The sequence below is a fragment of the Apodemus sylvaticus genome, chromosome 13, assembly GCF_947179515.1.
Source record: "Apodemus sylvaticus chromosome 13, mApoSyl1.1, whole genome shotgun sequence".
NCBI classification, from domain to species: Eukaryota; Metazoa; Chordata; class Mammalia; order Rodentia; family Muridae; genus Apodemus; species Apodemus sylvaticus.
This window is the reverse complement of record NC_067484.1, coordinates 92,651,581-92,676,719: the sequence shown is the minus strand read 5'-3', so window position 1 is coordinate 92,676,719 and position 25,139 is coordinate 92,651,581. Positions and strand designations below refer to the sequence as shown.

The following is a 25,139-nucleotide window of genomic DNA, read 5'->3' as shown; positions in this document are numbered from 1 at the left end:
AGGGAATGTGACCTACAGGAGGCAGCAGGGAACAACTACAAGGCCTTAGGCTCTGCTGCCTGTTGGCTGGCAAGATGTCAACTGGCTATCAAACAGTTCGGGTATTAGCAGGCTGGGCTCACCTGAGCTGAGTTGGGAGGCCGGGGGGCGATCCGCCACAGGAGGACACTTCCCGGGATAATAAATACGCTCTCAGAATCTGGCACTGGCATTTCATCCGACTCCTCAGATGAGCTTGTCTAGAAAGTCAAGCAAGATTTTAAAAATACAACTATGCACCCTGATGACTCAGAGCATACACAGGGGCTGAAATTCCTTGTCCAAAAAGCAGTTTTCCAAAAGGCCAGGCAGCCCAGAGCATGAGGATCTGAAAGGACTTAGCTTCCCAGGGCTGGTTGTCAATTAACCCTACACTTTTTCTTCAGCCAGTAGCAGAAAGCATCCCATGCCCTCCAAAGCAACTCAGCCAATCCCCTAGATGCAAATCAGCAAGTCGGTTGACAGCCTCCAGCTACCTGGAATAACTGAGGGATTTTTGGGCCAAAGCAATACGGAGTTAACTACCAAACACACACTCGTGAAGCAGGTGTGGAAGAGAGGAGAGGCACCAGGAGGCAGGCTGCAGAGGCTACAGGGTGCACAGGCAAACCCAGGAGAAGAGAGCAGGACCACGGGTACGTGTGTGTGTGTGTGTGTGTGTGTGTGTGTGTGTGTGCATGCGCGTGCACTCTACTTGTCCTGCTCAGTGAGGTGACTGGGACATCACGTGACGTGACGTGAGTGGCTCATCCCAATCCCTGTGTCTGTGTTTAAGCCCTTGTTGCTGCTGGCTTTCTTTGTAATAGTGCTTTACATTTTTAAAGCTTCTAGTCTTTTAAACACAAAATGAATATTTAGTGAAGAAGCTCAATAGGCTCAGAGTTGGAATGCAGAGTGCTACTGGAACAGCCTGACGACCTGAGAGCGTCACACGAACGGTCAGGAACACATGGACAAAGGAGGGAGAGTCAGACGCCAATACATGCACACATGTGAGGATGAAAGTTTACGTACTGAGCCACTAAATTCATCAGTGGCACAGGCTTCCTCGGTGTTGCAGGCAAAAAGGAACTTTCCTTGAAAAAGGAAGCCAACAATTTCCTCTGCCTACCTCCCCAGGGGCCAGAGCTCTGCTAAGCACTGCATGTTTGGCCTTTGCAGATTAGACTCCAGTAAAGCTATTAGCATCATAACAGAAAACATAAAGAAGCCAAAGATTTAGAAGGCACAATAAAATCCTCAACAGGAGTTAACAAAACCGCAGCTTCTGGCTGAGGCACCTGTGAACAGACAGTGCCCAGGACAGGGCAGCCTTCCAGCACAGCAGCAGTGGACAGGAAGAAGCTGTGCCCAGGACAGGAGAAAGCAGACCAGGGCAGAGGCTTGAGAGGAAGGCTGCTTTTCTATAAAGAATGGAACATAAGAGTATTTTCCGGAATCTGGCCAGAGTCCTTTGCCATCCACACTCTATGTGAGGCTTGGTGACACGTGTACCAAGGAAGCGGCGTTTACCAAGTTACTGCGCCACTGTCCATGCAGTCTGGGACACTTCCTTCTTCGGCCCTCTAAGACTTCCTGCCTTAGTGACAGTGACAGTGGTTTTGCCTCGCAGAGCAGGCACATGCAGGCAGGAACATGAGAGGCCGTGCCGTCACAGCTGAGGAGAGTATGACAAAGCTGTGCACTCCAGCCAGAAATAAAACCGTCAGGCCCAAGGCGAACTGCTAATGTACAAAGTCACAGACAGATAAATGTGCTGGTGCTGTCTACCCCTGAGAAAAACAGAACCTTCTTGAACCTCCTCATGTCTAAAAATTAATGGGGAGATGAGCAGACGTGGGGAACTTCCCGTGAAATGAGACCAGCCAGCCTCTGACACACTTTCTCTCACATGGACGCTCTGGGTTACATACCACGCACACCATGAAAGTGGAAACGGGACTGTTTAGGAGGAGGCAGGAAACATGACATACACTTGCTATGGATGTGTGGAGACACCAAAAGAAAACCTACCATTTAGTATGAAAGCTGAAGGAATTTTTAAAAAAGAAACAGAAAGAAAGAAAGCCCCAGTCTTACTACCTGGCAGGTCTGAGGCTGGGGACTGAGGGTGCTTGTTGGGTGAGCTATCAGACAACACCTGGATGGGAGACAGGGGTGTACTTGGAGCACAAAGGACTTTAAACTGAGAGCACAGTGATCTGAGACCTTCACAAAGTCTATCAAAGAACTCCGCTCATCTAGCAAAAAGGTGCGACTAGGACGCCCATTTTAGAATTGACACCAGAGGCCAAGAGCTGGAAACTATCTGAGCTTCATGGCCCACAGATGACAAAGGTGTTTGCAACCCACAGTCCCTGCTTCTCCTGGCTAGGCTCCACACCCGCATCTTCTGTCCCCACAGACACAATCTCTTCAGCTCTCAGCAACTCTGACTGCAGGAAGGAGACACAAGCCTGCAGATGCCAGAGCAGGCCTGTGGCAGGCAGGCAGCTTGTGCTTGCCTGGCCTGGACAGAGATGTCCCACAAACAGCAACATCTAACACGAATAGAACAGTGTAGGACAGCCCGAATTGTGGTGCAGAGTCAGTGAGGCACAAAGAACAATGAGACAGGCAGCGCTTACAGGTGTGAGGAAAGCTTACCTATGAGGACTGCCCCTACCTCTAACACAGGACAGGAGGGAACAACTCCTGCGCCACTGAGCCAGGCACCAACTTTCCCAAGTGACAGCAGTCAAGTGGCTACTCCACACACTAGTGACACACTGCCACAGCCACCAGAAGCTAAGGTCCGCATTCTCCACTCAGGACAGAGATCTCTCCACTCAAAAGATGCAATGACAAGAGCTCGTGTGTTAGCAGTGCTGACAAGCGGCCCAGAGCCAGGCGGATCCGAAGGGTCTGACCATGTGCGGGAACCAGTGACTGCACCACGTGCGGTGTGCTCACCTGTTTGCTGTTCTTCTTTTCTTCTGTGTTTTTCTTATCATTTTTTTTGTAAGCGTCAAAAGTGGCAGGGTCAACGCTGTACAAGCACTCAGTCCACTTCCCGTAGAGAGCACAGAGTTTCTTTTTGCTATCAAGAGAAATTGTTGTTCAGTTGCCAGCTAAGCCTATGGTGTGCTGTAATAAAGTGTTACTATATTTTTATATGTACAACCTTTAAAGAAATACTTATTTTCTTTAGAAGACTTTACTGTTGTCACAATGCCAGTCTACCAGGCAGCATAGCCGAACGCCAATATCTAAATAACCATATACAATCAAAGCTAAAAAATGAACCCATACCTTTTATCTTGTATGTAGCCTTCAACTTTGTGTAATTCCTTGCCAAAAAGACCACATGGCTTAAAATTCAGCACACACTTGTCCCCAGTCCTACAAGAGAATAAGAGTTTCCATGACCACGCAATGCCGAGGACAGTCAGCGATGGCTTCCTGGCAGCAGGCACAGCTGGTTGACTTCCGTACCATCAGAGTTCTCGGGGCTCCCCACCCCTCCTTTCCATCAGCACTGCCCATGTGGACAAGTTCGGAAGCCTTCACAGCAATGAGTAACAGAACCTGGAACTAACTTCCAGAATACCTCCCTGCTTCTCCCACCTCACCTGCCCTCCAGCAGCACCAAGGGAGCACAGCGGGACCCGGGAAGCCGGGAGGCAGCCCAGGCGAGGCCCAGGGTCCACCCAGGCTGTGCTACACAAGGATGCCAGCGGCACCTATGAACGGAAAGCTTTCTATCCCACGCGCTCAGGGGTTGTGTGTTCTCTGTTCTTAAGCCGCCGCTGTGGAGTAAGAAGAAAGCCAGAGAGCCAGAGAGCGCCTTACTTGTGGTTTATGATTTCCACATTGCCGTACTGCTCAATCCAGAGTTTGCCCACGATGATGTTATGCACACAGCAGGTGGGGTTCGTCCAAGTGTATGCTTCATTGTGTCTAGAAAACAACCCCAAACCCAGATTAGTAGCTGAGAGTCATTTTGTCTAAAAAAGGAGTCCGTCTCAAGTAGCATTGGCTGTACAAGCATGATGCCCTAGGTTTAATCCAGTGTGAAAGCAGGGTGTGGCAGTGCACATCTGTAACCACAGCAACAGAAGCATCCGGAAAGGCAGATTCCAGGGCCTCGCTGGTCCCAGTCAATGAGAGGCCCTGTCTCAGGAAATAGGGTGGACAGTAATACAAGACGACCTCGGTGTCAACTTTTGGCCTCTATACACTCACCCAAACCCACAGGTGTGACCCATGTGTGCTTTCACACACACACACACACACACACACACACACACACACACACACACACACACACTCCTCCTCTTCCTCTTCCTCAGCTTTGCTCTCTAGGTAAGTGGGAAGAGTCAGAATTGAGACTGGACCGATTCTCCATCACGCTAGCTCAGCATCCAGCCCCTACGTCTTCCCCCAACTCAATGCTGAGCCCGCCCTGGTCGCTGTATTTCCCTTGCTGTGTTTTTCAGCCCCCAAATACTTGCGGTTTCTTTTCTAGACCCCCCTTCTGTTCACGTGAGTGTTCATGTTTACTGCCAGCAACAGTAGTGACAAGACTAACAGATGCAAAACCTGATTAGTACATGGGTCATCTTGGCTTAGAGGCTGTTCACTGTCCTGTCACTGTGAGCTGTTGAGGGTTTTGCTTTGTTTTGGTTTTTTTCCCAGTTTCTTAGTAAAACCAATTATTCTTAATTATATTCTGGATACCTGAGTTTTAAGAGACTGCTATTCTCTTTAAATCTGGAGAATGCTGACTTTGAGTGGAAGTAATTAACATAACGCCAGACCATGAGTCCTGACCTTCCTTCTGTGTGCCTCGATTCTGGCACCACTACAACTTCCTAAGCCCTTGTAATGCTTGCCAGACCCACGCCACTGCTTGCCTAGAGTCTGGGATCTGGGCCCAGGGTCATCCATCCACTGCTTACAACGCTGTGCCCCTGATGTACCTACCCCTTAGGGTGAATGCCAAGTGCAGGGACTGGCTCAGGAGAGGTGGCTCAGGAGAGGTGTGCTTCAGAGCACACCTCTGCCCTCACTGGCCTTGACCTCCCTGGCAACACAGTAACAGTCAGTGCTCACACCTTTACCGGGCTCCTAGCTGCCGAGTCTCTTCTCAGTTTCAGAGAGCGGCACTGAGTACAGGAGAGGACCAGAGAACCAGGCACTTGCTATGGGAAAAGGTTAGGAGGCAAAACAAGCCCAAATGCTCTGTCTATGAGGCAGACATCATCTCTACGGAGAGAAGAAAGGGTCTCTCTTGGGACCTCTTCTGTCTGCCAGTAATACCATTTTGCAATTTGCTGCTCAGACTCTAGGCAAGGAGAAAAAGATAAAACCAGGAATCTCACTGCCAAGCTGGTTTTGAGGGTCTGACCTTTCTTCCTAATCTGTTGTACTTACTATCTGTCCTTACAGTCTGTCATTACCGTTCAGAATCCCAGAATGTTGCTCTGTGGCTCCTGTTCGGGTTTCCAGTCCGAGCTCGCAGGTGGGAGTGGGCGGAGCAAACACAGGCTCATTTAGAAATGCTTTAGACTTTAAAGTTAATCCTGCAGAAGAGTTCCCAACCAGCCTAAATGCCCAACACATCACGTAGTTGTCACCTCACTAATTTAGAGTGAATCAATTTACAAAGCTACTTTTAAAAGAAGGGCATCATGGGAACCAGACAGCTGGTCCTGGGAGAACTGCCTTTGAGTTCATCGCACCTGCCTCACTCAACACCAATGAAACGTTTTACACCAACCAGCCTGCTTAGCAGTGGCAATGCCTTGCTTCCTGAAGTCTCTCACCCAGGGGCAGGAAGGGTACACGCAATGACACTGTTTCTTTCGTGATCTTCAGCTGGACAGGCATGGTCGGGTCTGGCTGTGCGGAGGCCACATGAGAGAGAGTGGCTCCCTGTACTCACTCTAAAAGCTCCAGGGTGATGGTTCCTTTAGGTTCTGCTTCTACACTCTTGCCCCAGAACTTCAGTTTGGGGTAAATTGAGCCATGGAAGATGAAGTCATTGTTGAGCCCTTCTGCGTGGAATGCACTGATTGGCGGGTGATGGCTGACCTGTTCTGAGATGAGCCTAAATCCAAGGTCATCTCTTAAAAGAGAAAAAAGAAAAACGCATCCATCGTTGCAGTTAACTATCATTGGATTTGTTAAAATGTTTAGGAAAAGTTCAAGGAAGAGAAAGTGTTTTAATATTATCCTTATTACAGTGCAACCTTACATGAGGAACAATGAGACAAAACATGAGCTACTGTGTCCAACGCCATTAGAAAGCAAGCTGCTTGTACACATTACATAAAGAACACCCAGATGGAGTGGGGCGATTTACACAAACATCGCCCTGGGCTAGAGGCTCGAATATGAAATGCCATCCCACAGGCTTGTGCTTTGGAAACCTTGGTCCCCAGCAGTTTTGGAAGGTTGTGGGGGCTTTAGGAGGTGGAGCCTTAGTAGATGGAGTGAATCACTAGAGGCTGGTCGGAAGGTTTGATAGCCCGGATTCACCTCCTGTCTGCTCTCTGCTTCCTGACTGCAGAGACCTCCATAATACTGCTCTGTAGAAGTCTGTAGGGCAGCTTCCTGATTAATGACTGATGAGGGAACCCAAGCCAACCTGCTCACCGTGGGCAGGCTGCCCCTGGGGTGGGTGGTCCTAGACAGTGTAAGAAACCAGGATGAGCAGGCAAACCAGTAGGCTTCGCTCTTCCATGCGCTCAGTTCCTGCCTCTAGGGTCCTGCTTTGAGTTTCTGTCCTAATGTGCTGGCTAGTTTTCTGTCAACTTGGCACAAGCTAGGGTCGTTTGGAGGAGAGAACATCAAGAAAATGCCTTTATAAGACTGGGCTGAAGGTAAGTTTGTAGGACATTTTCTTAATTAGTGATTGATGTGGGAGGGCCTAGCCCACTGTGGGTGGTGCTGGGCTTGTAGTCCTGGGTTCTATAAAAAAGCAGGTAGAAACATCCTTGACGAGCAGGCCAGGAAGCAGCAGCCCTCCACGGCCTTTGCATCAGCTCCAGGCTCCTGCCCTGTGTGAGCTCCTCTTCTCACTGCTTTTGATGAACTGTGACTGAAATAAACAGTTTTCTCCCTGAGTTGCTTTTAGTCGTGGTGTTTTATCATAGCAATAGTAACCCTAAACCCCTGATCATGTCATGTTATCTACCTAAAATTGCAGGAGAGTTAATCCTAGAAGGTTAGGAACACTGAAAACTTGTAATTTTTTTTAATGATGGTCTATTACATGTCTATTTTGTAGTTTTTGATAGTTTCTGAAGTTTCATAGACATGGACATCAAAATAATTAGGTACTCCAGACACAAAGAATCATTTAGGGACACTCAATATACCCATTTTTCTTCATTGAAAACTCTATGTAAGTCACATCCATTCAACAAGCCACCTAGAATGGAGCAGAAGACCTCACCGAACTAATTCGTACGTCTCTCCCAGCAGCGGGTTGAAGGGCTTTCCAGTGCGCTCCCACTGAGACGCGACAGCAGACACAGCAAATGCAGCCACACACTGGAAGAGAGCATCACACAGGTTATTAAGAGGCAGTCTCTCAGTCCCAGTCTCAGGAACCGAAGTGGCACAGAAGACAGTGGCTAACAAACTTACGGAGAGGCTCCATTAGTTTGGATTTTAATGTGTCTTTCTGAAGTTACTGTAGAAGCTTGTACACTCATATTGAAAGCTCCTGGATCTCCTCCTACAGTGCTACCCTCGGACATGGATTTTATGAGATTGTGTGCATGCTATAATTCTGCCAGGGACTTTCAAAAACGCTTTACGCCAATTACTCCAATATGTTGACTTTAAAAAAAACTTTAAATCACAGTTGTCAGTCAGTGGAGCTGTTTCACACACACACCTCAAATGTCAAACTCTGTGGACGCTCAAACCTTATAGCATGACAGAGCACTTGCTTTAAACTTACACATATCCTTCTGTATATATTACATATTGTCTAGTTACTATAGTATCTAACACAGTGTAAAAATTATTTCATTCATACATTGATGACAAAGAAAAAGTCTACATATTCAGTTACAGGTACAACTATACATTTAGAATTGGTTAAAAAAAAAAAGATAAAAACCTAAACAACTTAATTGGTGCAAAAGCCAATTTTGTTGACTAAGTTTCATGTCAACTTGATACAAGCTATAGTCATTTGGGAAGAGAGAGCATCAATTGAGAAAACGTCCCTCTGGATATATGCCCAGGAGTGGTATAACAGGGTCCTCAGGAAGTGACATGCCCAGTTTTCTGAGGAACCGCCAGACTGATTTCCAAAGTGGTTGCACCATCTTGCAATCCCACCAGCAGTGGAGGAGTGTTCCTCTTTCTCCACATCCTCGCCAACACCTGCTGTCTCCTGCATTTTTGACCTTAGCCATTCTGACTGGTGTGAGGTGAAATCTCAGGGTTGTTTTGATTTGCATTTCCCTAATAATTAATGATGTTGAACATTTCTTACGGTGTTTCTCAGCTCTCCGAAGTTCTTCATGTGAAAATTCTTTGTTTAGCTCTGTACCCCACTTTTTAATGGGGTTATTTGGATCTCTGGGTTCTACTTTCTTGAGTTCTTTGTATATATTAGATATTAGCCGTCTGTCGGATTTAGGGTTGGTGAAGATCCTTTCCCAGTCTGTTGGTTGACGTTTTGTCCTTTTGACGGTGACCTTTGCCTTACAGAAATTTTGTAGTTTTATGAGGTCCCACTTGTCAATTCTTGATCTTAGAGCATAAGCTATTGGAGGATTCTTCAGCATGCAATAAGGACACATGCTCCACTATGTTCATAGCAGCCCTATTTGTAATAGCCAGAAGCTGGAAAGAACCTAGATGTCCTTCAACGGAGGAATGGATACAAAAAATGTGGTATATTTATACAATGGAGTACTATTCAGCCATTAGAAACAATGAATTCATGAAATTCTTAGACAAATGGAGCTGGAGAACATCATACTAAGTGAGGTAACCCAGTCTCAAAAGATCAATCATGGTATGCACTCACTGATAAGTGGATATTAGCCTAGAAACTTGAATACCCAGGACATAATCCACAAATTAAATGATGTCCAAAAAGAATGGAGGAGTGGGTCCTGGTTCTGGAAAGACTCAGTGCAAGAGTATAGGGGAATTCCAGAACAGGGAAGTGGGAAGGGGTAGATGGAAGAATAGGGGGACGGAAGAGGGTTTATGGGACTTGCGGGGAGTGGGAACCCAGAAAAGGGGAAATCATTTGCAATGTAAATAGAAAGAAAGAAAGAAAGAAAGAAAGAAAGAAAGAAAGAAAGAAAGAAAGAAAGAAAGAAAGAAAGAAAGAAAAAGAAAACGTCCCTACCAGACTGGCTTATGGGAAAGCCTGTGGTGCATTTGATGGATGACCGATGGGGGATGGCCCAGCCCATGGGTGAGACAATCCCTGGGCTATGGCCCCGGGTTCTGTAAGAAAGCAGGCTGAGCAAGCCAGGACAAGCCAGCCAGCCAGCAGCGTCCCCCATGGCCTCTGCATCAGCTCCTGCCTCCAGACTCTTCCCCTCACTTCCCTTAGTGACGGACTGTGATGTGGAACTATAAGCTCAAACCCTTTCTTCAAGATTTTAATGGACATGGTATTTTATCACAGCAAGAGAAGCCACGGCTAAGATACCAATGGAGTTAAAAACCAGTTGTGTGGATGAGAGAACAGAGGCTCTATCAGGAAGAAGTGTGTCTGCTGAGCCTGCGCTTCATCATCCGTGCTCACCATGCAAACATCTCTTATTTTGAGAATTAAAAACACTTCTTGTTACTTTAGCACTTATGAATATACATACTGGGATATTGATCCAGCATACATGTTTTGGTGACTATGTATTCCATATTTTTGAGAGGATCTTCAATAAAGTTTGCAGTAAGAAACGTTGATTTCCCAATTACCACACGCTGCTTTCTTAACTGAAGACTTGGAGAGAGCTTCCAGGTGCCAAGTACGGTCGTGAGACCCGTGTCTGTGGCTCCTGAGAATCCCATCAGTCTTCATTAGTGACCAGCCCTGGAGGATGGCCGGGGGACTGGACACAAAAGACTTTCTCTTTTTTCTTCTCTTTTCTTTCCTTCCTTCTTTGTTTTTCTCTTCTTATTCTTCCTCTCCTCCTCCTCCTCCTCTTTCTATTTACAAACACCCTGGCTATACAGCTAGGCTCTTCTCTGACTAGAACATAACTTATTATAGTCCATTTACTCTAATCCACATTCTGCCACGTGGCTGATTACCTGTGCTCAGTACCATGTATCTGTCTTGTCATATCTTCCCAGGCGAATCTCACTTGTCACTATCCCAGAATCCTTTCTGACTCCCAAATGTCCCACCTTCTATGTCCTGCTTAAACTAGAGGCCATCAAATTTATTATCGCCAGATGCCACATCCATATAGACACAAGATAGTCTCTCTACAAGTCACCTATCTTTTCTTTTTAATATTTATTTATATACCAAATGCTGCCCTCCCTTACAGAGATCCTCTCCCCAGCAAAAGTCTCTTAAGTTTTGAGACTGTCCTATCCGCAGCTGGACTTCACATCAGCAGACATGTGTGTAAGCATATAAGTCAGTGTCTGCATATATGTGAACATGTGTGTTTACGAGTGGGGTGGGGGAGAAGATGAGAGACAAAAGTCTCAGACTTACACCTGTCCCAAGGGTCACGTGCCACATACCTGCATCCTTTCCACGGGATCGGAAAATGAGCTGGCTTTGTGAATGAGGTACGTGTGTTCCATGTATTCAGTCAGCCGCTGCAGGAAGCTCAGAGGCTCATTAAATATGACTGGCATTGTGATCTTGGACAGTTCCTATTAGGAAGAAAGCGAAACTGTTATATCAGTGTTATACGCAACAAACATATCTGCTGCTGCTGCTGCTGCTTTAGATAACGTGTTCCCAAAAATGAAGCAACGGAAAAGCTCAATTCAAGGAAGTTAATTAAAATCAGCTCGGTGTCACAAATCTTTGCAAACGTCTTCCATTATGGAGTGCCTAGCAGTACTCAGACGTCCTTCATGGCGCAGCAGAGCACACCATTTCATGGTGAGCCAGGGCTGATGGCAGTGCCACTGCTTCTCAGAACAGCACTAGGATGTAGACAAGGCAGTGGGGACACAGAATACACCCTCGCACTGACGCTGAGGCGGCAAGCTCCTGGGCAGAGGTGGCCCTGGCACCTCAGGCTGGCATGTCAGTAAACACAGCCCAGTCAGAACGGCAAGGAAACCACTAATATGCAACTCTGCCTCAACCAATCAAGGCTGTTTTGTCTCTCTCCAGCAGGGACAACCTTCAGTAATTTTCCCTCTAACTCCTTTCATGGGATACTGACCAGTGGGACCCAAGGCTGCCGTTTAGCTCAAATAAACCCATTAAGACACCCACCTAGGTTCATCTTTTAAAAGCCTTATTTGTTGGTTTGTTATTTATGTATCATCATGTCGGGGCATGTGTGCAGCTGTGCGTGTGCCACAGTGCACAGGAGGGGGTGGAGTCAGTTCTCTTCTTGCAGTGTGTGGGTCCTGGGATCAGCAGGCCAGTCTGCTTCTCCTCAGGTGCCTTAACCCACACAGCAGGCTGCTGGGCCCCACTCATATTGTTACAATGGGGTGAGAGTCAACCGTATACACCACGCTTATGTGTAATTTCTAAATCTGAGGCCATGTTTGGCTGACACTGGGCCTTTCTGAGCACCCACACATAAATGTGGGGTGACTTTAGAAGGCTCTCTCTCTTTTATAAAATGATTTTACATTCCCCTGCCCAGTCACACACTTCACAAGGCTCTCTAGCATGGAGATGGCACCTTTTCATCATTACCATGTACGGCCCAAGTATACATGGTACTTTCAAAAAGTCATTAAGTGACAAGCTTATCTTGGTATTCTAGAATACTTGATGATCCTTCCAAACTCCTCCTACCACTGTCTGATGCTTCTGTGGGAATCTGGCTAACATCACCTGGCCAGGTGGGCAGTCCTAGGTGCAATCCCGGAAGAACGCCACCAGACTCTCATCCTTACATCTGCTTCTTATTGGCTTACACAATTAAAATTACACACAGCTGTCATATAACTTCATATAGCTGCCATCAACTGCATTTAAAAACAGCCAGAAAATGGAGAAGAGACAAGTAACGGTTCAATGCATTAACCAGAACATTTCTACAGCCTCACTAAGGAGAAGAAGAAGACAAGAAATCTATAATAAGAAAGAAAAGGTCCAGCCGGGCGGTGGTGGCACACGCCTGTAATCCCAGCACTCTGGGAGCAGAGGCAGGTGGATTTCTGAGCTCGAGGCCAGCCTGGTCTACAGAGTGAGTTTCAGGATAGTCAGGGCTACACAGAGAAACCCTGACTTGAAAAAAAAAAAACCAAAAAAGAAAAAGAAAAGAAAAGAAAAAAAGAAAAAAAGAAAAGAAAAGAAAAGAAAAAAAAGAAAGAAAGAAAAGCTCAGCCACGCACAGCCAGGACCTTATTAAGTCCGAGTCACTGTTGGGTATAAATCACACAGTAGAACTACCAAGCCTTGTTTTAATTAAGATGCCCCAGGCACCTCTTTAACTTGGAATTATACTTTAAAAAAATATAATATATGGCATTCTTGGTATAAAAGACAAGTGCAGAGTAAGAGCACTTGCTACACTAGTGCAGAGGGCTTGCACTTACAGAGAAGCTAGGAGAACCAGGAATGTTAATCACGCAGGGGTGTCCCTCAGTGGGGAGAGAAAAGGAAACACCTGCACTCTGACTAGAAAGCTGAGCATGGAGGTTGCTAACAACCCAGTGACCTTCTTGCTATCTGTGGAGAGAGACCTCACCTAACTCTCCAGAATGATTATTTCAGATTCTTCCCTTCCCATCCTTAGAGAGTACATCACATGTACTTGATGGCTGGCTGACCTTTATGGTATTGGTCAGAGACCACCGCAGACTCTAGGCCTTTGGCTGGAGAGCACACCCTCACTGTCACATGTACTTTGTAAAGGAGTTTCTATACAATCACCCAGCAACATGTAAAAAGCCAGGTATGACCGGGCACATGCTTGTAATCCCAGGGCTGGGGAAGTCTCAGACAGGAACATCAGTGGGGCTTGCTGGGTGCCAGGTTCAGTAAAATAAATAAACAAACAAACAAACAAAAAACTGTTTCAAGGGAATAAGACAGAAAATAATACAACAGGACATCCAAATTCTTTCTCTGGAAATTGAAATGTTATATTTGCACATTAGTATAATTTTATGTGAGTAAAATGTACTTTTGATAGAAAATACACAGTTATTACCTATGACAAGAGTACACTGCCCAATAGAAGAATAGGCATTATAGAAAATAGCAGACAGTTGATTAATAACATTACTTCCGGTAAAAGGGACAGTGTATGTGAGAGTGCATGTATGCGTGTGTGTGTGTATGTGTGTGTGTGTGTGTGTGTGTGTGTGTATGTGAGAGAGTGTGAGTGTGTGCATGAGTGTATGAGTGTGTTGGGGTATTTTGCTTGCCTGTGTGTATGTATGTATATAGGTATGTATGTATGTATGTATGTATGTATGTGTACAGAGCACATCTATGCCTGGTAACTAGATGTCAGAAGAGGGCACTGGATTCCCTGGAACTGGAGTTATAGATAGTTGTAAAGCACTATGTGGGTGCTGGGAATTGAACCTGAGTCCTCTGGACCTGCCAAGTCCCAGGACAGTATCTTAAACCTGGATGTCAGCCCTAAGGAGGACACACGGCAAGTGCTTGTGCCCTGGTGCACATGGAAACCCCATTCCCCTGGCCCCAGGTTCATGACTTCTCAAGTGGCTGTCAGCAGGCAGCATCTCCCTCCTGTGCAGCCTTCACCAGACCACTTCACTTCTTGAGGACAAGGGTGTGTCTAATGATACACAATAGTTAACAGGCAATGCAGAGTTGGTAAAGATCGCACTGAAAAGGGGCAACCGTGCTCTGGGAAGACATGGGAGGAACTTGAAGGCTGCCGATCTGAAAAGGCTGCCGGTTGTGATCCCCGCCACTAAGAGGAAGGTGTGGACCCTGCTGGGAAGTGGAGTCATATACAGGATGGTTGGCACCGTGCATCATGCAGATGCTACACAGACACATCAGGACTCGCAAAGAAGACAACCATGGGTGACCTCCACACCAGCTACAGCTGGGGATTACAGTGTGTCCATCAGTCGTATAAATGGACTACTCTAGGGAGGGATGCTATGCAGATGTTCCAACAGAGGAACTTTGACAACTCTTAGAACTTCAACAATTTTTATATAAACCAAAAACTGTTCTGAAAAAAAAAATAAAGGAATTTAAGAAGTAAAGTTTGAAGAGCAAATTTTCATTAATCATATCTAAGGAAATTACCTTTCTGGCTTTCTTTGATGGAAAACATAGTTATTATCACCTAAGACAAGAGTACGCTGACCCAACAGAAGAATAGGCATTATATAAAATACCAGACCATTGATTGTTAACATTTGTTAGTATTTTAGATTTACAACACTTTGAGTAGTTATCAATTATTTATACTTCAAATGTTGTTGGTTGTTTTTTTAATCCAAAAGGGGGGGTTAAGCCTTTAAAAGCAAGTCACAAAACTACATAAAAAGAAATATAATTTAATTTTGTTACATATATATTTGCATGTATATATATACATCATACTACAAGGCTGGAACACCAAGAAGACAACAATAGCTATCTTCAGCTAGTGGTGTAGAGGCCTTATATACATTCTTTTGTCCATATGGAAATCATATAAATTTATTTAAATTCTTATATTGAAAATACATTTTACTCATGTAAAATTATACAATGAAAGACAAATGTGCAAATATAAGCATGTACAATTAGATAATGGTTATTCTATATTTGAATATAATTAAATAAATATTAATAAAATATAATATATAAGATCTTATATAAAATTATGAAGCAAACTCAAGGAATGTAAGTACCAATGGTATATTTTAAGCATGCTTTTTTTCTAATATATAGCATGTGTTGCTTTGCCTACATGTATGTATGCTTACCAGATGTATTCCTGGGGCCCACAAAGCCAAAGGAGGGCATCAGGTCCTCTGGAACTGGAGGTAAGGATGTTTCTGAGCATCCACAAGGGTGCTAGGAACCAAACCCGGGACCTCTGCAAGAGTAGCCAGTGCTCTCACTGAGCCACTGAGCCACGCCCGGGAGTGGCCCCCCACCCCACTCAGGCTTTTTCTGTTGTAGTGGGCTAAATTTATTTAAATGTATTTATTTTATTTATGGGATGGATGCTAGCATACTTTCTGTGTATGGCCTTATGACATGACTTTTGGAGAAAGGAGAGCTATTGTACATATTTTTGCTAAACTGTAAGAGCTAGCATTTATCGCTTGCTTACTGTTCACATTTCCTAAAATGAATACATATTGCCTTTTTCATCAGATGTAAAAACAAAAAAACATGATAGATAAAACTTGAGAGAGAACAAGGGATGGGCTGCATGAGAGCAGCATGGGAGGAAAGGGAAGGGGAAATGGTTTAATTACATTTTAATGTTAAAAAATAAAAATATTAACCAATACATACATAACAAGGCCAGAGGAAAGGGGCTAGAGGCTGATGGTCCCATGCTCTAGAGGCTGACAGTCCCACTCTCTGAAGGCTGATGGTCCCACACTCTAGAGGCTGACAGTCCCACTCTCTGAAGGCTGACGGTCCCACACTCTAGAGGCTGACAGTCTCACTCTCTGGAGGCTGACGGTCCCACACTCTAGAGGCTGACAGTCTCACTCTCTGGAGGCTGACGGTCCCACACTCTAGAGGCTGACAGTCTCACTCTCTGGAGGCTGACTAGAGGCTGACAGTCCCACTCTCTGGAGGCTGACAGTCTCATGCTCTGGTGGCTGACTGGAGGCTGACCGTTCCACTCTCTGGAGTCTGGTACACCTTACAACCACCCCTGACATTTACATCAGTGTCAACATGAAGGAAGGGCGTGGTGACAGAGGTGGTGGGTGGACAGAGTACTGTAGCAAGGGCACACAACTGGACATAAGTAGTCCACTCATGCCTTCAAAGACAAAGGTATGGCCTGTGAACAGACAGGGGACAGCCAGAGCCCAGGGAAGAGCAGCTGCTGGCAGTAGTTAGTGGTTTTGAAGAGTTATGGGATGGGTGGCAATAAAGAGAACACAGTCTTGTGTCTGTACTTTATGCCATTTAAAGATGATCAGGGCGGTGCTGGGGAGATAGCTCAGTGATCAAGCACCTGCTATTTAATCCTGTGGTCGCATCCAGCACCTTGCAACAAGCAGAGTCCCACAAACGCACATGTGCAAGCACACACAGACCAATAAACAAAAAACAAAATCTTTGTGAAAACACTGGAAGGAAATGGTTGGAGTGGGCGTGGGCTGGAGAGTTTTCCAGAGGAGAGCTTGCACTGCAATCCTACAGACTGGAATTGGAATCCCAGCACACGCATCAAGCCAGTGTCCTAGAAAATGGCCACAGCACCAGCTCCGAGGGGCATGAACCCTGGAGGATGTTTGGAGCTCACTGGCTTCCAGTCCAGTCAAGAAAACCTGAGCTCTGGCCTCAGGGCACGAGATCCTTTCCCCCCAAGGAAGAATACAGTGTTTAGAGAAGAATTTCTATTCCATGACATCTCTGGTCTATGCACATGTTTTCAAATGCACCCCACCCCAGACAGACAGATAGACAGACACCACACGCACACACACAAATACACACACACACACACACACACAATATAAGGTGGTAAACTTTACATTATATGTATTTTCTAGAAGGGAAAAGCTAGTTTCAAGAAAAAACTCCCCACATCTAGCTCAGAGCCCTATACTTTTTCTAATGTGGTTATGAACAAGGCTAGCCTTTCATCCCAAAGTGGGACAGAGACACTGAACAGCTCACTAGGGTTTGAAAACATTACATGAACTAATTCACATAAAATACCCATGACTGGGCCAGACACACTGAGTGAGCGAGAAATGCTGGCAAATTCTTAGCATCGTCACTAGCAATGTGCACAGGACCCTAAATCCTCCAGGGCTTCACGGATGCCAGGTGCTGGGAACCAGCTTCCCAGCCATTGGCACAACTCATGGCTGGATGCTTAGAAAGCTGCAGAGTGAGGGAAGGCTCTTTAGGTCATCTGGGAGGATCTACACACCGAGGGTGCAGGGTGACCCACCCCTGACACAGTAGTGCCCCACGACCACTGGACACAATGAGGTATGGATTGACTATTTCAGCTTGCTTCCTGTGTTGTGAATGACAGATTTATCGTAAAACAATTTAAAAGATGTATTTATTAAAGCGAGGAAGAATGGCTTCACCTGTAAGTTCAGCTCTAGATTTTCCCTCCCTTGCTGCCAGCCCCTGGAAAAGTACTACCTATACGGGAATTTTTCACTGACACTGAATAAACAGATGACTGGGAGAGTTTACACTCTTTAACACGTTTAAACACATCTTTATTACAGAGACTCAGAAGGTAAACACGTAAGAAAGCGGGAAGCCAGTATCTTGGCCAAATAAAAGAGATTAAGAAGGAGCTGGATGTGGTGGTAGCTCACACCTTTACCCCAACATTTCGGAGGTAGAGGCAGGTAGATGTCTGGGAACTGAAGAGCAGTCTGGTCCAGGAATACAGCATGAGGCCCTGTCTCAAAAACCAAACACACACACACATACATACACACACACACACACATACATACACACACACACACACACTCGAGTGCGGTACAGAGGAAAAATGTATGCACACGGTCCAGACGGCTGTGAAAGCTGCCCTGACCCCTCTCAGGAGCACACAGCAAGCTATTTTAAAGAACACCAACTGGATGGCAAGTTTATTTCCTCCATTGTCCAGAGTTAATTAAAAATAATCTTACACTTATTGTGGTTTCTAAAACTTAAAAATGCCTTAAGTAGGTAATAAAAACAGCTACACAATGCACATTTGCCTCTGTCCCCCCTAGTCAAACCCACTATTGCTTCTTCTAATCCAGCAAACCTGGTTGTGGCATCCCTTAGCTATTATATAAACAAATTAGCATGTGCATATGTCCCAGTAATAGGAAAACACGTATTCCAAAGGTCAGCCTTCAGGAAAAGACACTGGCTGGAACACTTTTTATCACTGAGCTGGAGTCAGATGGAAAAATTAAATATTTATTCCAGGCAACTCTACCTTGTGACCTAGCTAAAACAAAGTTTAAATTGATCCATGCACATAAGTAAAAACCAATGATGCAATTGAGGACACTCCTAATTGAGATTGCTTATCAGCTGAGGAACTGTAAAGAGACAGAGGAGGAAGGCCATGCCTTCACTCTAGCACCATGCACAACCCATAAGCAGGGCTACATGGAGCTCAGCTGGCGTAAACAGTGAGTCTCCCGTCTTCATACCCAACGGGGCAAATGGCTCAGATGTGGGTGATCAACAGAAACCATGGGTGTCAGCTAAATCTGTCTGCCTGTCGCTCAGGCAGCCACTCATGAGCAGTGTGTGACCCAAGCACTCAGTCAGGAAAAGCAGCAGTCTTGGCTGTTCCTCAGGAGAATGAAGACGTAAGATGAAGCTGGCCCTGGATCCTTTCTCCATGTGGCCTTTGCTTGCCCCAGCGTGAAGGCTGTGGCAGTGATACGTTCCTTCCATTTAGGGCCTTGGAGGATCACCTGCCCCGCTCCAATCTAGTGCCGCTCAGCTGGCATCTCGTTCCTGTAAGTGATCCATGGTCTAGTGTTTGTCATTGGCCAAGATGACCTTACTGTCTGAATGCACAGTCGTGGTGCCCTGAGGAGCAAGGCACTCCGGAAACAGTGCTGTTCTGGTGGCAGCTGTAGCCACCTCACCTTCAGATATGTGAAGGGCACATGGAGGACAGCGGCAGGAAAAGTGGCAAGTGTGTGGGTGCTGAGCCGACTGCATGGGGCGCCTTAGTGCCAGCAACAGGAAAGCAGGGGAGGGGATACAGGAGAAGCTACAGGGAAAGAGAAGGAACCTGCGGGGCTGCTGCATGGGGCTGCGCTGAGGGCCGAGCTGCAGTGCAGGGGACAAGTGCAAGGCAAGCCCTGGCAGCAAGTGGCAAGCCACAGTCTTCCCGTGTACTTCCACACGTGTGTGCTCACTCTGCCTCCGCTCTGGCAGGCCTGGGCCAGCCATGAGGCCCTGCCAGGCTCATCATTTAAAAAGTAAACATACAAGACACACCCCCAGCCAGAACTACTGTAAACAGTTTTCTGCCCTCAGAAAACTTGCTGTCAGGGAATGAGGGGTGCAGCCTCTTCCATGCCCTCCCCCCACTTCAGCTACAGAACTGTGTCCCACCAGGGTGACTTCGGGCAGTTCTCCTCGGAGAGATTCTGACTTAGATCATGATGTGGTGATGTGTCAGCATGGCAGCTGTGGCAAAGCTCCCATCTTTCCTGTTCTCTACCTGGTGAAGTAAATGTGCAGTTTGAGGGACATAGTTACGGCTCTGTGTTGAAGCCTTGGTCACTGACAGGTGACTACCCTGAGCCAGAGGTGACAGGACATAAAACCTCTGGTATATTCTCCACCTGGTGGCAGCACTTAGAACTGGTGGCATATGATGCTGATGCAGGAAGCAGGCCCTTGAAGGGAGTTCTCAAAGCATGCCCTGTCCCTGACCCCTCTGCCACTCCCTCTAAGCACAATGACACACTGCCTCATCTCAAGGGTACAGCCGACCTCTGACTAAAACCTTTGGAATAGACCAATCTCTCGTCCCTCAAGTTCATATCACATCACTGGTCACAGTGGTAGAGAAGTCACTACTAACACACCTCAGAGCCCAAGGTAACACTTTCATCAAAAATACTAAAGGCGAAAGTATGCCTCGGGGTAAGTTTCTGATCCTTTCTAAAGGGCTGGGTAACACTGGGTCAAAGAAGTGTGTGGGCGCAGATGGGAGAGACTGGGAGAGCCTCCTGCAACGTCCCCCAGGCCACAAGGCCTACCACTGGGGAATAAAAGGGAACAAAGCCCTCTCTATAACTTTTCCAAAGTTCTGTTTTTACAAACAGTGGAAGAAGTCCTAATTGATTTGTCAGCTTATAAATAATAAATAACAAATTATTTTTGATAATGCACCCTAATTTTTGGCATAGCTAAGAAGGGACAAAGAACTGAATGACAATCCTAGATATTAACAGTCCCACAAACTCCTACTCCCATCTGTTTATTAATGTGCAGAGGGTTTCTCAATTTTGGTGTCTATTGAACTAACATAACTGTCCTAAATTCCACTTTGATTTTTGCAGTTGGAGATGGTTGCTCAGACGTGCGAGTCCAACTGCACCAGGACCACCTCATTCATACACAAAGTTTTAAGCTGATACTTCAGAAATGTTCTACCCATAATGTTATAACTGATATACTATATATAAAAGTGGCACAAAGTTAACATTCCTTTTAGACACATTTTGTGATAGTGAAATACAAAATCAATAAAATACTTTCAGGGATAAAAATCGGTTCAATGCAATTAATTAATTTCTGTAGGAAATAAGGAACAGAAATACAAGTATAAGGGGAAATGGAACTTTATGCTTTTGAACTATTAGAAAGCACCCTGCTTGTGTACTTAGCCAAGGAAGGATGACAGCAAGCATCTCTCTGTGGGAGTGGCCTCCCCAGAGCCCTGCAGTGTGTGACAGAATTTTCATTTGTAAAAATCAGCATTCACCATAAAGCAGACCTTCCTCACCTCTTACAGTAGTTAAACACTAAGATCACAGTACTGCCTGCAAACAGGGCATATAGAGGGGACATCAAGGATAGGGCTCTTCGCCCTGGCCTGAGTGCTGTGAACAGGCCTCCCAAAGCTGAACCTGCAGCTGGGTCTGCTGACAAAGCCTCAGAAACCAGGGACAGGAGAAGGGGACACAGGCTTAAGGAACATTTGGACAAAGACAATAGAGCAAATGCTTCTGAGAGTGCCGGGAAGCTGAACACTGCTTAATGAAAGCTTTGATCACAAAGAGATTTATATCGAATTCTAGTTATATAAAGTGTTTATCTCATGCAATGTAATCTGATATTTGGTAACAAAAGCCTGTCCAAAACAAAATGGGAAATGAAAAGAAGGAATGCATAGGTGTAAGAAATGTGAGATTCTATACTTTTTTTTTTTTTTAAGAAACAAAGCAAAATATGATGTACTGGGGTCACGGGGAGGAAAGACCTAGTGAGCCCCGCTATAGAGGTGTTAGATTACCATGTACATAGTAATAAATACCTGAAATGAGAAGACAAAGACTTTCCTTACTAGTTATAGAATTAGACTTCTACTATCCCTAGCAGATAAGTATCTCTTATGTGCCTTGTTTTATATTTTAATTTTTGAGATAGGATCTCATTTTGTAACCATAGCTGGCCTGGAATTCACAAGGTAGATCACTCCAGTCCACAGACATCTGTTTACTTCTGCATCCTGTGAGTTTTAAAACCCATATTTCCAATAACACCACCCCCCACTGTATCAGTAGGCCATTAACTAAGAAAGACCTGAGATCAGTATTGAGCTATGAAGCTGATGCTGGGCGCTCGCAGTCAGTCTGACCTAGTGCACAGGGACAGTGTGAGTAGGTCAGACGGGACTCAGAGTCACACTCTGCTATTTTTAAAACTTCTAAGTCAGAACATTTGTAATCCCAGCACTTTGGAAGCAGAGGCAGGAGGACTCAATTCAAAGCCAGCCTAGGCTGCATAACAAGGTCCCATCTTGAAAAAGAAACCAACCAAAAACAAACAAACAAACAAACAAACAACACTAACCAACATCTTATTATCAAAGAGACCACAATAATGCTCAGGGAAGAAATATGGCAGCTGAAGGCACCTACGTGGCTTTTCAAACACCAATTAATTTTTAACAGATTGTTACATGTAACATTTTAACATTGTAACATGATTGTATCAGAATCAGGGGCACAATGTAAGGGCTTTGCTGGGTTTTTTTTTTTAAATTCTTCAAGGGTACCAAAATGTATCAATGCTACTATTTTCTAAGTCTTGACTTGTTTTCTTTGGGGCAGGGTAAAACAGGTATACATTAGAGGGAGTTATGCAGAAAAATTAGAATTTTAGCTACGGTTATGCTGTTTGCTCTGCTCTACCAGGTATCTTTATTTCCTCCTCTGCTGTTGTCCAGCACTTCTGCCTTCTGACTCTTCCTGCGGCCTGGGAGAGACCTTACACAGCCAGCACCCGACAATATTCCAGAAGCGGGCAATGCCCCTTACGCCCACATTAATGAATCTAGACCGTCAGAGGGTCGCCTCCCAAGGTCTTCCTTGTAGTCCTCTGTCTGCCCATCTTTATCAGCCTCTATCAGCCAGCCCTACAGACAGGTCTCAGAACACTCTGGAGCGCTGCCAACCCACACAACTGCTTGTACTTGCTCTCCTTTATTTATGATTCATCCATGTGTTTATTTGCACCTGTAGCTCTGTACCTAAAAATAAAAGCATCGCCACATTCTGCAGAGAACAATAACAGGTTTGATCTAACATGACATCATCTCCTAACTTAGAAAGATCCATCGGAAATGCCAATCAAAACAACCCTGAGATTTCACCTTACACTGGTCAGAATGGTGAAGATTAAAAACTCAGGAGACTGGAGGTGTTGGCGAGGGTGTGAAGAAAGAGGAACACTCCTCCACTGCTGATGGGAATGCAAACTGGTACAACCATTCTGGAAATCAGTCTGGTGGTTCCTCGGAAAATTGGGCACGTCACTTCCGGAGGACCCTGCTATACCACTTCTGGGCATATACCCAGAGGATTCCCCAGCATGTACTAAGGATACATGTTCCACTATGTTTATAGCAGCCCTATTTATAATAGTCAGAAGCTGGAAAGAACCCAGATATCCCTCAACAGAGGAATGGATACAAAACATGTGGTACATATACAGTGGAGTACTATTCAGCCATTAGAAACAATGAATTCATGAAATTCTTAGGCAAATGGATGGAGCTGGAGAACATCATACTAAGTGAGGTAACCCAGTCTCAAAAGATCAATCATGGTATGCACTCACTGATAAGTGGATATTATCCTAGAAAATTGGAATACCCAAGACATAATCCACACATCAAATGATGTCCAAGAAGAACTGAAGAGTAGCCCCTGGTTCTGGAAAGGCTCAGTGTAGCAGTGTAGGGCAAAACCAGAACAGGGAAGTGAGAAGGGGTGGATGGGGGAACAGGGGGAGGGAAGAGGGCTTATGGGACTTTCAGGGAGTGGAGGACCAGAAAAGGGGAAATCATTTGAAATGTTAAAAAAAAAATTTGAACTAAATAAATAAAAGAAAGAAAGAAAGAAAGAAAGAAAGAAAGAAAGAAAGAAAGAAAGAAAGAAAGAAAGAAAGATCCATCGGTTCTAATGTAGAAAGGAACTTGATTAAGACAAACAGGGATACTGTTGGTGACCCCTGTCACCACAACAGGGTGTGGTAGATGTGTCAACATCTATCACCCCTGACAACACCATGAGCCCAACATCTGCTGAGACAGGAAAAGGGCTCAGACAAGAGACATACAACAAGCTTTGTTTCCTATAATGTTCAGAAAGACCAGCCACACATGCTATGTTCATACAAACCCCCTTCCCACATGGTCTCAAGGCAGACATGGCATCGCTTCTATACAAAGACAGAACAGTGTTTTCCAAACCATGATTTTTGTTTAATCAGCAAGTTATGATCAGTTTAATGAGTTGAAATCAGTATTGCTTTAATATTAAAAACAATCACAGTGGCAGTGATATTCATTCTCTCGTGAAACTGGCTTTCACTTTAGAAGCGCACATACACACACAACTACATGTTACACGACAAAGATCTATACACCCGTTGAAGGTCTGAAAAAATACTTCACAGAAACATTTTTGTTTTGAATTGTTAGTTATAAAGGGACAATTAAGTCAGCAGCAAGTGACTGTCATGAGCCTCCAGCTTAGTGGGTCTACACCTAATTTAGTCACACTGCCTTGTCTTGAATCCTGACGTGATTGAAGGAGACTGGAAGGCCACTTTCTGACTCTCAGCTGGTTTTCTGCTGATATAAGGACTACTCTGTATTGAGCACGGTGCTGGCCTAGCAGATACCAAGACATTTCAGATACACTACATATCTTTGCACACATCTCTCGAGTGTGAGCTAGGAGCGAAACCTTGCTCAGATCTCCCCTAAAAGGAGTAGCCAGGCCAACAGGAAAGTCATGAAATAGCTTCACAAAGCTTAGCTGGATTACTCTCTCAAGGATTCAGGAGACACTGGTTTACACTAGCGGTTCCTGGGATAGGCACTTAGGAAGTCTCTGCTGACAGGGCAAAGGAGCACAGGCAGAATGATGGGCGGGGAGAGTGGCTGAAGAGGCGGTGGCATAAGACGGGCGTGCAGGGAAGGTGCTGGCAGCATTCCAGGAGGCCCAGAGTGGCAGCGTTCACAGTACGCTGCTCAGGCTGAAGCCTTGGCACCTGCACAGCCATGTTATTCAGTTACTGTCATTCTCAGTGACCATACTAACATCTGGAAGGGTCATGCCAGGAAGAGGCTTCCAGCCTAGCATCAGGTGGCAGGGAGTCCAGGAGGCAGTGCTGCCACAGAGCTCCCTCTCCACACTGCACTCACAGAGACGGCACGGAAGCTGGCCTGCACAGAGCCCCAGCAAGGAAGCGGCTACTTAGTGGGTCTGTTCTAGGAAAAACTCTCTAAGGAGATGTGTGGGCAAATATGAACTTGGTGTTACACAGGACAGAAGCATGTCCTTCTTTTCCTACATCAAAGTCCCACGGAAGCCACGTTAAATGGCATAAAGAGCGACCCTGACTCTTCCAGGGAACCTAATGTAAGGCTGAGGGCTTTACACTGTGGGCACTTGGGCCACTGTTAGGCCACACTTCTATGGGGTTGTTTGGGTTTTTTTGTTTTTTGTTTTTTGTTTTTAAGAGCCCCTTCCCAAGGCTGTGCATTCAAACAGGTAGCCAGTGG

The 25,139-nt window shown here is 45.5% G+C and overlaps 1 protein-coding gene across 11 annotated transcripts in view; it reads right to left on the bottom strand.

Annotated features, from left to right (window-relative positions):
- Positions 1 to 25,139, bottom strand: part of Osbpl1a (oxysterol binding protein like 1A) — a 187,096-nt gene that overhangs the window by 4,570 nt on the left and 157,387 nt on the right. For all 11 annotated transcript variants that reach the window (XM_052201461.1, XM_052201460.1, XM_052201463.1 and 8 more), the window contains 7 exons: positions 10,765 to 10,899; positions 7,481 to 7,578; positions 5,966 to 6,148; positions 3,871 to 3,978; positions 3,331 to 3,420; positions 2,992 to 3,118; positions 123 to 239 (listed from right to left, as the gene is read on the bottom strand). In XM_052201461.1, coding sequence (XP_052057421.1) covers positions 123 to 239; positions 2,992 to 3,118; positions 3,331 to 3,420; positions 3,871 to 3,978; positions 5,966 to 6,148; positions 7,481 to 7,578; positions 10,765 to 10,899 — 858 coding nt within the window. The remainder of the gene's footprint in view (positions 1 to 122; positions 240 to 2,991; positions 3,119 to 3,330; positions 3,421 to 3,870; positions 3,979 to 5,965; positions 6,149 to 7,480; positions 7,579 to 10,764; positions 10,900 to 25,139) is intronic.